The sequence below is a fragment of the Sus scrofa genome, chromosome 8 (genome assembly GCF_000003025.6).
Source record: "Sus scrofa isolate TJ Tabasco breed Duroc chromosome 8, Sscrofa11.1, whole genome shotgun sequence".
NCBI classification, from domain to species: Eukaryota; Metazoa; Chordata; class Mammalia; order Artiodactyla; family Suidae; genus Sus; species Sus scrofa.
The window spans coordinates 135214880-135230741 of NC_010450.4; the positions used below are offsets into that span (position 1 = coordinate 135214880).

General features: G+C 48.6%; 1 protein-coding gene across 3 annotated transcripts in view; it reads left to right on the forward strand.

Moving 5' to 3' along the window:
* LOC100524999 (placenta-specific gene 8 protein) overlaps positions 1–15862 on the forward strand; it is a 36816-nt gene that overhangs the window by 15580 nt on the left and 5374 nt on the right. For 2 of the 3 annotated variants that reach the window (XM_013989429.2, XM_021101806.1), the window contains exons 3-4: positions 13049–13177; positions 14976–15100. In XM_013989429.2, coding sequence (XP_013844883.2) covers positions 13049–13177; positions 14976–15100 — 254 coding nt within the window. Of the gene's footprint in view, positions 1–178; positions 306–13048; positions 13178–14975; positions 15101–15862 lie in introns of all 3 variants that reach the window. The other variant, XM_021101808.1, reaches the window with a different exon arrangement.

Below are 15862 nucleotides of genomic sequence, written 5' to 3' on the forward strand. Positions count from 1 at the left end.
CCTGACTGAAACACTGGTGCAAGGAAATAAATGAACTGCTATTGAGCATGTAGGGAGGAAAAGCGTTTCTCAACCCTTTCGGGATCCCCGGCTGGGTCTGAAAATAACTTGAGACAGTTTGACAGGGGAAACAATGCAAGTTTTATTCCGTTCTTAACATGTCCACGGGAACTTTCAGACGAGAGTTAAAGACCCAGAGAAGCGACCCGAGCAGGAGGCTTGTCGACGTTTAAGACAAAACAATGAATTTGTGAAGCGTGGACAAGACAAGGGGGCCAGCTCCAGGGGTACTGAATGGTGAAAAGGTAACGAAGGGGGTTATTCTTGGCCCTGAACTCCGTCTCTGGGAGGCCAGCGTGTCTGCTGGCCTCCTGGTACAGGAGGGTACCTTTCACATGAGAGACTTATCTCCGGCTTTCGAGGGAGACGGGCGAAGGGAGGCACCTTCCTGCTTGTGCCATGTTCTCAAACTCCTTCAGCTTAAGATATCCGACGTGCCATAGTGTAGGGCAGCGGGTCCAGACCCCCTCAGGCACCTAGTATTTTCAAGGCTCTAAGGAGGCACTGTCTTCGGCGGACACAAGGATCACGGGAGCCCAGTGACCGCCCTCAGAAATGCCTGCAAACAAGCCCCCTGCCAAAAGGAAGAAAATGTGAGTTCTCAGAAGGCACAGAATTAGACAGATCTCGTATCTGAAGCCAGTATAGCTTCTTGTAACTTTCTTTCTTAATGACCCTGGGACGAAGGAAGGGAAGATCCTATCATTGTCATTTAGAGAAAAGTCACAGACGTCGCCACGTTTCGATGCTCTGGTTAGAGCCCCATGTTCTGACCCCCAAGTCCAGTGGGCTCTTCACCATCCAAGTGCTGAGCAAGTGCAAAGGAGGGAGAGAGGCAGACCCAACTTGGAGGGTTAGGAGTCGCTTCGTGGAGGAGGCGGCATCTGGGAGGAGATGCTGACAGGAAGGTAGAGGACGCGGAGACGAGAACACCTAGCAGGAAGAGTAGAGAAGGAAAGCCGGCAGAGGGGGGCGGAATCTGGCCGGACTGGACGTGGGAAAGAAACGGTCATGGGGAGTGTCTGGCCTGGCGCAGTGGTTAACGAATCCAACTAGGAACCACGAGGTCGCAGGTTCGATCCCCGGCCTTGCTCAGTGGGTTAAGGATCCTGAGTTGCTGTGGCTGTGGTGTAGGCCAGTGGCTACAGCTCTAATTCCACCCCTGGCCTGGGAACCTCCGTATGCCACAGGTGAGGCCCCAAAAAGCAAAAAAAAAAAAAAAAAAAGAAAGAAAGAAAAAGTCATGGAAGTATTGGGAAAACCAGGTTGGGCGGGGGGTCTTCATGCTGTGAAGAGCCTCCAGGGGCAGGCTCACAGGGTTTGGGTACGAAAAGGTTTCCCTAGAACCATGTGTACCTGACACCACTTAACAAATTATAAAAGTAGCGAAGAAGCTTAAGGACCGAGGTCCCCAGAGAGAGTAGCAATGGCATAGTGACAGAGGAGGTGAGGGGGGAACCAATTTGTGGGGTGTTCCTTACCCCCACCCTCTCCCCAAATTAACCGTTGGCATGAGCCAAGTCCCCTCACTGTCCGATGAAAGGAGCGTAGCTGCTGTCCTGGGGTCAGAAACGTTCCCAGTCTGGCCCTTTCAAAAATACAAGAGTGCCCCGAATTGGAGCACCATCGGGCGTGAGCAGCATTTTAACCATGAGGGGACATGTTTCCGAGTGGCATTTTTAATAGAAATGATTTAGCTTCACTTAGAAAATGCCGTGCCTTCAATTATGCATAATCATTTTAACATTTCCTTACAGCTGGGAGTTTTCATTGTTTTGGCTAAAATTCCAGAAATGACATAAACGGTGGTACCTGAGGCAGAATCCCGCGGATAGAGACAACGCCGGATTCTGTATCAGATCCGGTTCCTGACTCCAGGCACAGACTCAGACCCAGGACTAAACGGCAGGCCTGCTGTGAAGTGTCTGGGTGCTGGACGAGGTCAGGAAAATTCCGTGAGAGGTGCAGGGTCCGCGTCTATCTGGGAGACAAGGCTGCCGGAGGATGGAAGCCAGTTACTGGTGCGTGACTAGTCTTTCTTCACTCCCGGTCCGTTTCCTCAGCTACGCCCTGGCATAGGGCTTTCTTAGGTTGGGCAGGAAGCTGTCCTCCCACCCCCAGCTAGTGACCAGAGGGCTTTTCTTCGTAGAAATAATTTAGTTTAAATTTGGAAATGCCATACCTTCAACTATACAGCATCCTTTTTTTTTTTTGGCTGTGTCTGAGACATACACAAGTTTCCAGGGATTGAACCATGCCATAGCAGTAGCCAGGGCTACATCAGGGACAACACCAGATCCTTAACCCACTGAGCCACCAGGGAACTCCCCAAATCATTTTTTAATTTCCTGATAACTGAGAGTTTTCATCGTTTTGACTAAAATTTCAGAAATGGCATTGCTGGAGAGGAAAAGTAGTTTTACCCTTCTGTGTCCTCAACTGGGACCCCTGTAAAAAAAGATAATTAAGAAGCGAAAAACAGAAAAGTTTTAACATTCATATCTTATATACATAAGAGCTATCCAGGGATCCGTGCAGCTCTCAGAGGTGGCTTAGAACTCAGGCTTCAATACCATCTTCAGCTAAAAGCAAAAGCGAAGGTGGGGGAGGCAGGCTCTGGGGAGGTGAGGTTGGTTATGGAGAAAGGTGTCCTCTCCTTTGAAGAGTTTCTTGTGATTCAGTGGCATCCGTTTTTTCCCTCTGTAGGAATGACACCCTTACAAATGGCGATTTCCTTTATAAGTATACATTTCCCATAAAGGATGACTTAGACTGTTTTCTGGGCTTCTCCCCATCTGCTGTTTCTCAAAACAGTCCACTCAGAATAACCGTTCTCTTAAGGAGGCCTATTTTGGGGATGGCATTTTCTGGTCTATGACAGCTGGTCTAAGCGGGACGCGGAAGCTGCAGAATGCTGCTTGAGACAGGTGCTGCGAATGGAGAGGGTCAACCTGCCGCAGAGGCAGAGGCAGACCTGGACTAGAAGACCGGCCTGCTGTGGGGAGTTGGGGGCTGCACAAGCTCAAAGCGATAAAAAGCAGGACTATCTCAACTGGCCTAATTTCACTTTCTTGTTCTAGAAATGGGTTGCATGCAACCCGTGGAGTTACTTGGTAGGAAGCTGAAAGCCAGAAGGAGGTGGACAGAGGAGAAAGGGGGGAATGGAGATGGAGGGAATAAAGAAGCCTGGGAGCCCAAGCGAGTGGGCGTCGGCGGTCCTGCCCGACCCCATCAGGGTAGCTCAGACTGGCTGAGAGAAATAGAGCCCGTGCAGGACCGGGCCAGTCAATGAAACGCCTTCCAGGAGGCAGAGGACTTGGTGGCCTGGAAGAGCCCTGACTTTGGCCTGAGCTTGCCTGGCTTTGATCCAGGCTGAGCTGCTTCACTTCTCCAAGTATCAGATATCGAAATAGGAAGCAAGGTTGTTACAGGACTAGAATCCAAGAGCGGTGTACAAGATTGCTCAACACAGAAACTGGCAATAGAAACTGCTCAATAAATTTCAGTTTTCCTTCCTTTATCCGTGAATAAACAATGGTGTGTTCCCACAAGAGAAGCTCTTATAGAATTTAGACAGAAATCAAATAAAGCACTGCCACCTTCAGTGTCCTCTGGGACACTGGGGTGGGGGGAGGGTGGGGAGAAGGGCCTCCCTCAAAACCTAGGAGAGGCCCTTGATTTTGCGTCCTCCCCCCACTTCCCATGCCTGTCTATGTGGGGAGCAGCAACTGCCCCCACATTTGTGTTATCTAATACCAAAAGTCATTTTCCCCAAGCCTCCAGATGAGATACAGGATGTGCCCAGTTAAATCTGAATTTCAAGTTAGGAACAAATAATTTTCTAGTGTAAGTATGTCTCAAATATTGCTTGGGACATAATTACTCAGATTTAATATCCTGTATTTTCCCCTAAATGTTAACAATTCTATGTAATCATTTAACCATAATTTCTGTTTTTCCTCAATTTTAAACCTAGGCTCCTGCTTCCCAGATTCTTTAGCAACCTATGAGTAAAAAGAAAGACAGAGACTTTACCAGGTATTAGCTAGTTTGTGGAGCGTCTGGAGCACTCATACATTACTGATGGAGGGTCAGCAGTATCACCACCTCGAAATTCTGTTTACACTACATACTAATCCCAGGACCCAGCGATTCCACTCCTGGGTACAGACGTAAAGGAAATACACTCACGGTCCATCTAAAGATATGTGCAAGAATGCTCATAGCAGCGCTGTACCATAGACAGTACAGAGGTGGCAGGGACAGATATATTGTGGGGTATCCACGCAATGGAATATTACAAGACAATGAGAATGAATGAGTGATTGGTGCACACAATGTGGTTGAATTCAAAATCATAAATTTGAGCAAAAGAAGCCAGGAACAGAAGAATAAATAGTGTACACAATTCAATAGACGTTAGGCTCAAGCACCAGCAAAAGGAGCCTCTGGTGTTAGAAGACAGGGTCTCAGTTGCCTCTAGGTGGAGGGTTCGACTCCCTGTGAGAGTAAAGAGGGCTTCTGGAGAGCTGTACTGCCTTAATTCTTGAATCAAGAAGTAGTTACGAAGTTCCCGTCGTGGCGCAGTGGTTGACGAATCCGACTAGGAACCATGAGGTTGCGGGTTCGGTCCCTGCCCTTGCTCAGTGGGTTAACGATCCGGCGTTGCCGTGAGCTGTGGTGTAGGTTGCAGACGCGGCTCGGATCCCGAGTTGCTGTGGCTCTGGCGTAGGCCGGTGGCTACAGCTCCGATTCAACCCCTAGCCTGGGAACCTCCATATGCCGCGGGAGCGGCCCAAGAAATAGCAACAACAACAACAACAACAACAACAACAAAAAAAGACAAAAGACAAAAAAGAAGTAGTTACAAGAATTGTTCACTTGGTGAAAATTCACCGATCATGCTTTACAATTTCTGCACTGTGTATATATTGCATTTCAATTAAAAGTTCATTCAGGAGTTCCCACTGTGGTGGAGTGGGTTAAGAACCTGACTGCAACGGTTCAGGTCACTGTGGAGGCACAGGTTAAATCCTTGGCCCGGCACCGTGGGTTAAAGTACTCAGCATTGCTCCAGCTTTGGTGTAGGTTGAAGCCACAGGTAAGATTCCATCCCTGGCCTGGGAACTTCCATATGCTGTAGGTATAGTTATTAAAAAAAAAAAAAAAGAATTTAGTTTAAAGAAAAAAAAAAAAAAACAGTAGAACTAGAGAGGTTAAACTGTCAACTGAGGAACAATAAGCAGAAGGAAGAGAGGAGGCAAGTCTGGGGGCAGAGGGATCCCGGCAGGACTTGCCACACAAAAGAGGCATTTCAGAATGGGATGTGAGCAAATCTGCTGGGGGGACCGGAGTCGAGTCACAGTCCCAAGTTCCAGCACTTGCCCTGGGAACAGTGGTGAGCTCCGAGGTACGTGTTAGGTGTCCTTCCTCACAAGGGGGGTGGCCTGTCGAGCCTCCTGCAGACAGGACACCTGCACCTGCTGGAAACCACCCTAGCCAGTCTTCAGGATCCCTCCTGATGCTCCTGTGGCGGCTGCTAGTGATGCCTAAACCACGGTTTCTCAGCACAACACACACGGGTGATAGAAAATCCTTTTCTTGGAGCTCCCATCGTGGCGGAGTGGTTAACCATGAGGTTGCGGGTTCGATCCCTGGCCTTGCTCAGTGGGTTAAGGATCTGGGCTTGCCGTGAGCTGTGGTGTAGGTCGCAGATGCGGCTCGGATCCTGCGTGGCTGTGGCTGTGGTGTAGGCCGGCAGCTACAGCTCCAATTGGACCCCTAGCCTGGGAACCTCCGTATGCCGCGGGAGTGGCCCTAGAAAAGGCAAAAAAAGAAAAGAAAAAAAGAAAATTCTTTTCTAAGAAAAAAGTCCTTTGCTTTTTAGGATGTTTAGAAACATCCTTGGCTTCCACCCACTAGGTAGTCCTCACCCTCAGTTATGACAGCCAAGAATGTCTCCAGACATTGTCAAATGTCCTTAGGAGGTGAAATAATCTCTGGTTGAGAACCAGTTCTCTAAACATGTATTGTGGAACTCCAGGGCAGGTTGTTTTTTTCCACTGGTTTCAAGATACTAAAAATACATACATGAGGAAGTTCCCATCGTGGCTCAGTGATTAACGAACCTGACTAGCATCCATGAGGACACGGGTTTGATCCCGGGACTCGCTCAGTGGGTTAAGGATCCAGCGTAGCCGTGAACTGTGGTGCAGGTCGCAGACACAGCTCGGATCCCCCCTTGCCGTGGCTGTGGTGTAGGCTGGCAGCTCCGATTGGACCCCTAGCCTGGGAACCTCCACATGCCACAGGTGTGGCCCTAAAAAGACAAAAGATGGGGGGGAAAAAAGCCCGGTATACATGCGTATGTACAAAGAAAGCAACTGGTCCCAAACTGTCCATCTCCCTGCAGTCCCAAAATTTAGCTGCAAAGGGAGACTCTTATTCCTGAGCAGGGCTTGCTCCTGGAAGCTGGCCGAGACTTACAGTCCCTTACTGGGAGAGCTCACGGAAAGAATGAAGGCTTTGATGTCCAATCCCAGCCCTGCCACTCTGTCACTTTGGACATGCGGCTTATTTTCTGTTTCTCTCCCTTTCTTCTGTAGCCTTGTGGGAGAAATACCCACATCTTACAAGTTCTATATGTTCTTTTATTTAACTAACATTCGTGAAGTACCTGCCCTCTGCCAGGAACCACTCGAAGGGCTTTTCCAATGTTAACTCCTTGAATCCCCCTGACACCTTGGTAAGCAAGGTCCTGTTAGCATCCCCATTTCACAAAGGAGCAAACTGAGGCACATAGAGGAGAAGCACTGGCCCAAAGTCCAGGAGCCAGAGCCTAGGACCAGACCACCTGATCGTGCTGTTTGGTCCACTTTCTCATCTTTTGGCTCCTGTAACATTTCCTGGGAGGTGTTTGCCATGTCTTTTTTTCCCAGAGAGACTAGGAAGAAGATGCGGGGCCAGCACCCAGTCTTTGAGCTGAGTCCCATCTTCTCATCTATAAATTAAAGAGGTTGGGAGTTCCCGTTGTGGTGCAGTGGTTAACGAATCCGACTAGGAACCATGAGGTTGCGGGTTCTGTCCCTGCCCTTGCTCAGTGGGTTAACGATCCGGCGTTGCCGTGAGCTGTGGTGTAGGTTGCAGACGCGGCTCGGATCCCGAGTTGCTGTGGCTCTGGCGTAGGCCGGTGGCTATAGCTCCGATTCAACCCCTAGCCTGGGAACCTCCATATGCCGCGGGAGCGGCCCAAGAAATAGCAACAACAACAACAAAAGACAAAAAGACAAAGAAGAAAAAAAAAAAATTAAAGAGGTTGGGCCATGATTTTTCCTTGGCCTTGGCACTGGATCCTTCATCCACTGAGTGAGGCCAGGGATCAAACCCGCAACCTCATGGCTCCTGGTGAAATTTGTTCCCCCTGAGCCACAACAGAAACTCCTCTTTGCCTTGATATTGTCAACAGTTTTGTCAGCTGTACTTCCCTGCGCGCTCTGGCCCACTGTGGCTATTAAATAGGAACCACTGTTAACTAGAGAGGAGGCGTGAAAAGCATGAGTCTATAGAAATGTAATCCATTGTCGTGTTGGCAACACATCACCCTCAGCTTTCTTCCATCACCTTCGACTCTCTCTCAAGCATATGGTGATTTGCAGTTTTCAAAATGTCTTCACATATCTGATCTGATTTGAGCGTCTCAATTCTAGCAATGACTAAAGTCTAAGTCTTCTGATTCCTAACCCGATGGTCAGCTTATCACCACAGGGCCGGGAGCTCTGTTTCCAGGCGCCTTTCCATTCTAGACCCTGAAATCATGCCTGGGCCCTACTACTTAGTATTTAGTTTGAAATACACAGTGCACTGTGCATGGTGACCCACAGGGAACACCGCGGCTCACAGACATACAGGCTCATCACACGAACACCAGAACCCAAGGAGAAAAGGCACGTTATGCATATTTTAAAGATGTTAACATTGAGGCTCAGAGAAGTTAGTTTACTTGTCCAAGGATACACAGAGGGGGGCAAATAGATTTGAATCCAGGCTCATCTGTCTCCACAGTTCCTAATCACAGTCCAGAGTCTGGCCAGGTAAGGTGTGGGCCAGACACCAGCAGCCTTGGCACCACCTACAGGCTTATTAAAAAGGCAAGTCTCGGGCCCACTCAGGTCAGGACACGCTTTCTAAAAGGGCACCTGGGAGAGCCCTGTGTGCGTGACCATTTCCTGTCGGCGTAGATGGCCACGATATATATAAGTATAAGATTTATAAATAAACACATATGCATAGCCACACACACACATATATCTTAGAGTGTTTTTAAAGCATGCTTTAAAAAATTCTGCTTTAATCGCTTCTCGGCCTTTTGGCTAAGATCAAGTGTAAAAAATTCTACTCTAAGAAAGGGAATTTAGGGATTTTAAAGCAAGTGGCCTGAATCCCTGTGTTCGATTGGGAATTGAATTAATCGAATTAGTAGATGCACAATACCAACTAGGATAGAGAGGATTTGCCTATATAGCAGTGGCAGCATATGTCCATTCCAAGATTGATATCTGAACTTATTTTTGAAACTTACTGGTATCTTTTTTCACGTCAAACACAGAAAATGTTCTCCTTACTTTAAGCTACTCGATACAAAAAATATGTGTCCAGTGCCATTCGAAGAGTCATGGAACTCTAGGAGAATATTTAAGGTGTAGTCTTTGCCCTGGAGTAATCTTTAGCTTTGGGGTCTCTTAGGAAGAACTTCAGCATAGTTTTCCTTTTTGATATATTGACTATACAGATTTTGATTGGCCATGCTGATTTTTCCCTTAAAGTATTGTTTCTGTTAAAGAGCAGTTTTCTGTCAAGATAGAGTCTCTCTTTATTAGTACACACACAGCCTGTGTATTTTAACTAGACTGATTTTCCTTGTATGCATTTTCTAAAGTAATGGATGATTGGCCTTGAGGCCAGGGATACAGCCGTAACATTCAGAGCTGAGCCACACATTTCCCTGTTCAATTGATTCTTATTTGTAACGATTTCTCCGATAGTAGATGGAGGTCACATGATGTGCCAACGGTAGTAGCATCCTGCACCTTGTCCTGGGAAGGATGCTAAGAGATGTCCAGGGGGGATATTCTGGGATCTATTAGCAATGTCTGGAGTTCCCTTCATGGCTCAATGGTAACAACCCGACTAATATCCATGAGGTTGCAGGTTCGATCCCTGGCCTCACTCCGTGGGTTAAGAATCTGGCGTTGTTGTGAGCTGTGGTACAGGTCACAGATGAGACTCGGATCTGGTGTTGCTGTGGCTGTGGTGTAGGCCAGCAAATGTAGCTCTGATTGGACCCCTAGCCTGGGAACTCCTATATGCTGCCAGAGCGGCCCTAAAAAGACCAAAAAATAAAATAAAATAAAATAAAAAATAAATCATGTCTGCTACTGTTGTGGGAAGGCGACCTTGAGGTACCCCAGCCATGCATCGCATCCCTACCTGCAGCTCTGCTTCTGGTTCTGGACTGTTCCGCATGCTCCACACTCTTGCTCCCCTAAGATTCTCTTCACACTGGCCACTGCCGAGACGGTCCGCTGTCTCTGCCCGGGCAGGGATCCCACGTCCTTCAATCCATCACCCTCAGCGTCTCCAGAATGAATGATAATTCTATTTCTGTTACTTTGAGGGGGGGGAAGCAAAAAACAAAACACTTGTTCCCAGATCACATGTTTGGACTTCTCCAGCTCAGGGTCCTGGGCCAAAGAAATGAGCAGAACAGACTTGTTTTGATTGAAATTAAACACCACCACTTCCTCTGCAAATTACGCCTGTCCTTCCAGGGCGAAGCAAGTGTCTCTGCAGTTTTGGGTCTTTTATTTTCCTACTGGAGATGTTGTAAAACCACCTGATGTGTTTTCCTCTTAGTTTCTCCTCCTTATTCAAAGTCCTGTTAAATCCTCTCTGGCTTTGTAACGATACCTAATACCCCAAATGAAGCCAGGCTTGCTGGATAAAAAGATTTTGAATAAATTATGCTTTTCTCTTCTTGTCCTCTTTTGATTTGGTACTCAGAGGAATCAGTGGCTGGGGAAGGACTCAAGTAAATACAATTTAGATTTAAAAGCAGCCCGATTAGGCAGTAATACAGCTGTGGTTCCCTTCACCACTCTTACTTTTTTATCAACCCCTCTCCCTTAAGAAGCAGTTGACTCCTTATTAAACATACAGATTCTCCAATCCCTTTGCAGACCTTTGAAATGAAATCCAAATTTCCAAAGAGGTCTCATTCTTTTTAAAAATGTATTTCATTTTAGGTGATTTACGATGTTGTATGCGTTTCTACTCTACAACACAATGATTCAGTTATAGAGCTATATCTTTTTTTTAATTTTATGGCTGCATCCATGGCATATGGAAGGTCCTGGGCCAGGAATTGAAAATCCAAGCCACAGCTGCAACCCGTGCCACAGCTGTTGGAACTGCAGATCCTTTAACCCATTGTGCCAGAGATCGAGTGCACCTCTGCAGAGACCCATGTCTCTACAGTCAGATTCTTAACCCACTGCACCATGGCAGGGAGTCTGTATCTATCGTTCTTGTTTTGTTTTGTTTTGTTTGCTTTTGCATTTTTTTTTTTTAGGGCCACACCTGTGGCATATGGAGATTCCCAGGCTAGGGGTCCAATCAGAGCTGTAGCCACTGGCCTATGCCACAGCCATAGCCACATCAGATCCTAGCCGTGTCCGAGACGTACACCACAGCTCACGGCAGCACTGGCTCCTTAACCCACTGAACGAGGCCAGGGATCAAACCCACGTCCTCATGGATGCTAGTCAGGTTCGTTAACTGCTGAGCCATGATAGTGGCTATCGTTCTTTTTTTTTTTTTTTTTTTTTTTTTTTTTTTTTTTTTTTTTTTTTGTCTTTTTGCTGCTGTTGTTGTTGTTGCTATTTCTTGGGCCGCTCCCGCGGCACATGGAGGTTCCCAGGCTAGGGGCTGAATCGGAGCTGTAGCCACCGGCCTACGCCAGAGCCCAGCAACGCGGGATCCGAGCCGCGTCTGCAACCTACACCACAGCTCACAGCAACGCCGGATCGTTAACCCACTGAGCAAGGACAGGGACCGAACCCGCAACCCCATGGTTCCTAGTCGGATTCATTAACCACTGCGTGGCTATCGTTCTTAAAAACCCCATCAAGTGATTCCTACCTCCACTAAAGTTTAAAAAATAAAAGGAAAATTTGCGGGAGTTCCCACTGTGGCTCAGTGCTAACAAACCCAACTAGTGTCCATTAGGATGCGGATTCCATCCCTGGCCTCCTTCAGTGGGTTAAGGATCAGGCGTGGCCAGGAGCTGTGGCGTAGGTCACAGATGTGGCTCAGATCTGGCGTTGCTGTGGCTGTGGTGTAGGCTGGCAGCTGCGGCTCCAATTCGACCCCTGGCCTGGGAACATCCATATGCCACAGGTGCGGCCCTAAAAAGCAAAAAAAAAATTTTTTTAATTTTTAAAAAAAGATGATTTGTCAGTTATAAGCAAGTTTTCTATTGTATTTCAATGAGTTACATCACACATATCAGCTAAGAATATGACAGTGGTTTTCTAAGGCAGAACCCGTGGAAAATAACTGCTCTGTAGAATATTCCAACTAATAAGACGCCGTCATAGTGAAAACTACAAAACATCTCTATGCAGAAACTGAAAATGTGTGTCTTACCTTGCACAGGCTTAAATTCACTCTGTTGGGCAAGCGACGCCTGTCCATTTTCCTGACCTCGACTGTCACCCCTCTGCTGATTCATCCTTTCAGCAACATCCCATTGCATGTCTACCGCGTGCCAGGCACTGCTGGGAGACTCCCCACCAGCCCTTCATTGCGTGCGCCTGCTCAGTTATGGTCTGCCCAACCACGCGGCCGCAGCGTGTCCTGTAGTATCGGCAAAGATGTCACTATCTTCCCTGTTAGTCAAAGAGAGAGACCCTCTGATTCTAGTTAAATATTCAGCACCTTGCCTTTTCAAACATGGTTCTTGGTATGATTTGGCCATAATTATCTAGCCTTCTCCATCTGGGTGGTTTTCTGTCTGTGTCACAAGGCAAGTTCTTGATAATAAGCATTAGAGGCCCGTGTCTGTGCGGTTCAAAGTGCCCTGGCATTTATCATTCTGTGAACGTCCGTTGTACGGGCACTCAGCTGTTGGTGGGAACCAGCTGACAACGGGCAGGGATCTGAGAGCAGACCATCAGGAGGAGCAGGCAAAGCGAAGAGCTGAGAGGCTGCATTAGGAAGGACGGAGGAAGTTCGATATGACCCGTACACAGAAGTCTCCAGAACCAGCTGTATCCGAATTGCCCCTGAAAAATTTTACACACCGAGGGTCCACCCTAGGCTACTGCATCTGCATCCAGTATCTGCATTTTTAACCAAGCACTCAGGATTAAAGCAGTGCACACTCAGAACTGGGAAGCAGTATGGCAGGTCCTTGGATTGGGGCCTTCTCTGGAAACGTGGCGGAGGAAGACTGAAGAGGACAGAGCCGAAAGATAATGGGAGTGGGTGCTGCCCTGCCCCTAGTCAAGGGGGGGGTGTTAAAAATGATCAGGGAAGTTCCTGTTGTGGTTGAGGGGTTAAGCCCCCGACCGGTATCCTTGAGGACGGGGATTTGATCCCTGGCCGCGCTCAGTGGCTTAAGGATCTGGCATTGCCGAGAGCTGCGGTGTAGGTTGCAGACGTGGCTTGGATCTGGCCTTGCTGCGGTGTAGACCGGCAGCTGCAGCTCCAATTTCCCTAGCCTGGGATCTTCCACATGCCACGGATGTGGCCCTAAAAAGACCAAGCAAACAAACAAACGCCAATAGTCTGGCAATGTTACGCTAAGCTAGTTGAGTGTGACAGCCCTTAACCGGGAGAAGTGCGGTGAAACGTCCTCCGAAGTGATATCTACATGATATCCAACCTGCTGAGTTGGGTGTTTCACACATTTTTGGTTTTGTTTTCACAGGTCGCGCCCCTTCGAACTCAGTCTTAAAAATGAATCCAGTTGTTTCGCAGCCAAGATACGGCGCCGGGGGCACAGCGGTTAGTGACTGGCAGAGCGGCGTCTTTGACTGCTGTGATGACATGGGGATTTGTAAGTTCACACAGTTGTTGCTTTCTCCTGGGCTGCCATCATGCAAATTGCTGACATGACAAAATTCCTTCGCTTACCCTCTCCCTGGGTCGCATGTTCTATCTGGAACTGAGAAGTCACAAGCTAGAACCCCTGGGCGGATGTGGCCACCAGATGTGTTTTGTTTGTCTCATAGACAATGACCCCTCTTGCTGTGTTAGTTTTGAAATCATGGGACCCATACAAAAATCAGACTCCACCTCAAAACCTCACTTCCCAATCTAAATTTCTAATTTCTCTTGATACTTTGGGAAATGTGGGAAGAGGAGTCCTCGGTCCCCTCTGGCAGAGGTCAGCTGGAGCCGAGCAGTAGCTATAATCCTATTAAAGGGACCCGCCCGCTGCAATTCACCGTAGTTATGCCCATCATCCACGATGGCCTCTTTCGTGGTTTTTTCCAACCCATTTTCCTCATTTCTTTCACCTGCCTGGCCTTGAGTTTGTGGTCCTTGTCCAGGTCAATCCTCTTTTCACCTACCTCTTTGGGACATTGCCCATTCTGGGTGCGTTTCTCCATTCTTCTCTTTACCTCATCCATTCCCTATAGTGCAGGGCCAGTGTTTCCAGTTTTCAACATTCCTGTGATCTTGCAGCCATCCCATTTGAGGAAGCTTTCAGGGTTTTAGCTTTCCTGACTTCTAATTCTTTCACACGACCCAACACACTTTTCTGTGAGACAGTTTCCTATTGCCATGTCTGTCCATTGCCAAAGGAGTTGCAGACATTCCTTCCGAGGTTAAGAAAGAGACCCTTTTTTTGCATATGATGTAAGTTCCAAGTTCCACGGAGATAGTCTTTTGCTTACAAGAATCAATCAAAAACCAAGGGTTTTCTTATCTAGGATACAGCCACATCAAAACTCCACCCCAGGAGTCCCCGTTGTGGCGCAGCGGGAACGAATCTGACTAGGAACCACGAGGTTGCAGGTTTGATCCCTGGCCTCACTCAATGGGTTAAGTCATGTGAGCTGTGGTGTAGGTCGCAGATCCAGCTCAGATCCAGCGTTGCTGTGGCTGTGGTGTAGGCCAGCAGCTGTAGCTCTGATTAGACCCCTAACCTGGGAACCTTCACATGCTGCAGGTGCAGCTCTAAAAAAGAAAAAACAAAAAAACAAAAAAACCCTCCACCCCAGAACTTTTCAAAATAAACGTATACTGAGCATGTTTGAGAACAGTTTCCTGTTTGTTGCTATTTTTCTTAAGCCCTTTTGTCGTCTTATGCAGACTTTAAAGAGAAATTTCAGTACATTTTTTTAAGCTTTTGATACCACTATGCCTTGCCATCTACTTGAGTCTCATAACCCTAATAGGTCTCTCGTCTTTGCCAGAATAACCATCTGGAATTTATTTCCTACTGCTTGTCTCATTTTCCTAATTATCTCTTCGCTGAACATCTTCGGCCCTTAAACACCCTCCCACAGTCTTCAGAGGCTTCGGCAGACATTCTGACTCCACGGCCTCCTGGGCAGGCGGGATCCCCGCGGAAGGGCGCGGAAGAGGGGCCCTTTGGTCATGCTCGGGTCAGCAGGACAGGAGCTGCCGCAGTTAAACCCGACCTGCCATGGGACACGCGGATGTCCCCCCGTCTCCGGGAGTGCGGGGCCCGGAAGCAGGACACCAAGATCCGGGCGACCTACAGTTTTCTCAGAGGGTCGGTGGAGGCCGTTTCCGGAGGGAGCATCTTTTTGAGAGCGGGGCGATGACGGCCAGCCCCTGGTGACCCTGACGAACTCCTCTGTGCGATCTCGCCCTCCTCGCAGGCATCTGTGGGACTTTCTTCCCCCTGTGCCTGTCGTGTCAGATCGCCTCTGACATGAACGAATGCTGCCTGTGCGGAGCCAGCGTCGCCATGAGGACCATGTACCGGACCCGGTACGGCATCCCGGTGAGTCCCCGTCCGCCCCCGCCGGCGGCAGCGGCCCCGCAGCCCGCGGGCCCTCCTTCCGCCCCGCGGCGCCTCCGTGACTGGCCCCCACGGCGTGCCTTGACCCTAGACTTTTCCCCACCACCCTCCGAAGGGCTTAACGCGATGTACAGGGCCATGTGGCCAAATGCCCGTTGCAGTAATAAAATCTTTGGAGTTCCCGTCGCGGCTCAGTGGTTAAGGAATCCACGAGGAACCATGAGGTTGCAGGTTCGATCCCTGGCCTCACTCAGTGGGTTAAGGATCCAGCGTTGCCGCGAGCTGTGGTGTAGGTTGCAGACGCGGCTCGGATCCCGCGTTGCTGTGGCTGTGGCGTAGGCCAGTGGCTACAGCTCCGATTGGACCCCTAGCCTGGAAACCTCCATATGCCGCAGGAGCGGCCCTAGAGAAGGCAAAAAGACAAAATAATAATAATAAAATCTTTTATTGCTCCAATAGATGTGTCTCTGAAAAAGTTGCTGGAGGTGAGCAAGTGAGGCTGGAGATCAGCACAGGGTCCTTGGTCTTGCCTGGTTTTACTCGGAGTCAGACAGAGGACCCTGCGGGATGGGCACAGTTGCTTTGAAAGCCTTGGGTAAAAATAGGTGTGCCCTGGATCCCCTCAGAGCTGGCACATTTGCGCCACTGGGAACCCATAAGCCAGTGTTCATTCATTCAAGAGGAACTACTGAGTGCCTAGAACCTTATTAGGGTGCTGCTAGGCAAAGCCAAGTACTCTTACAG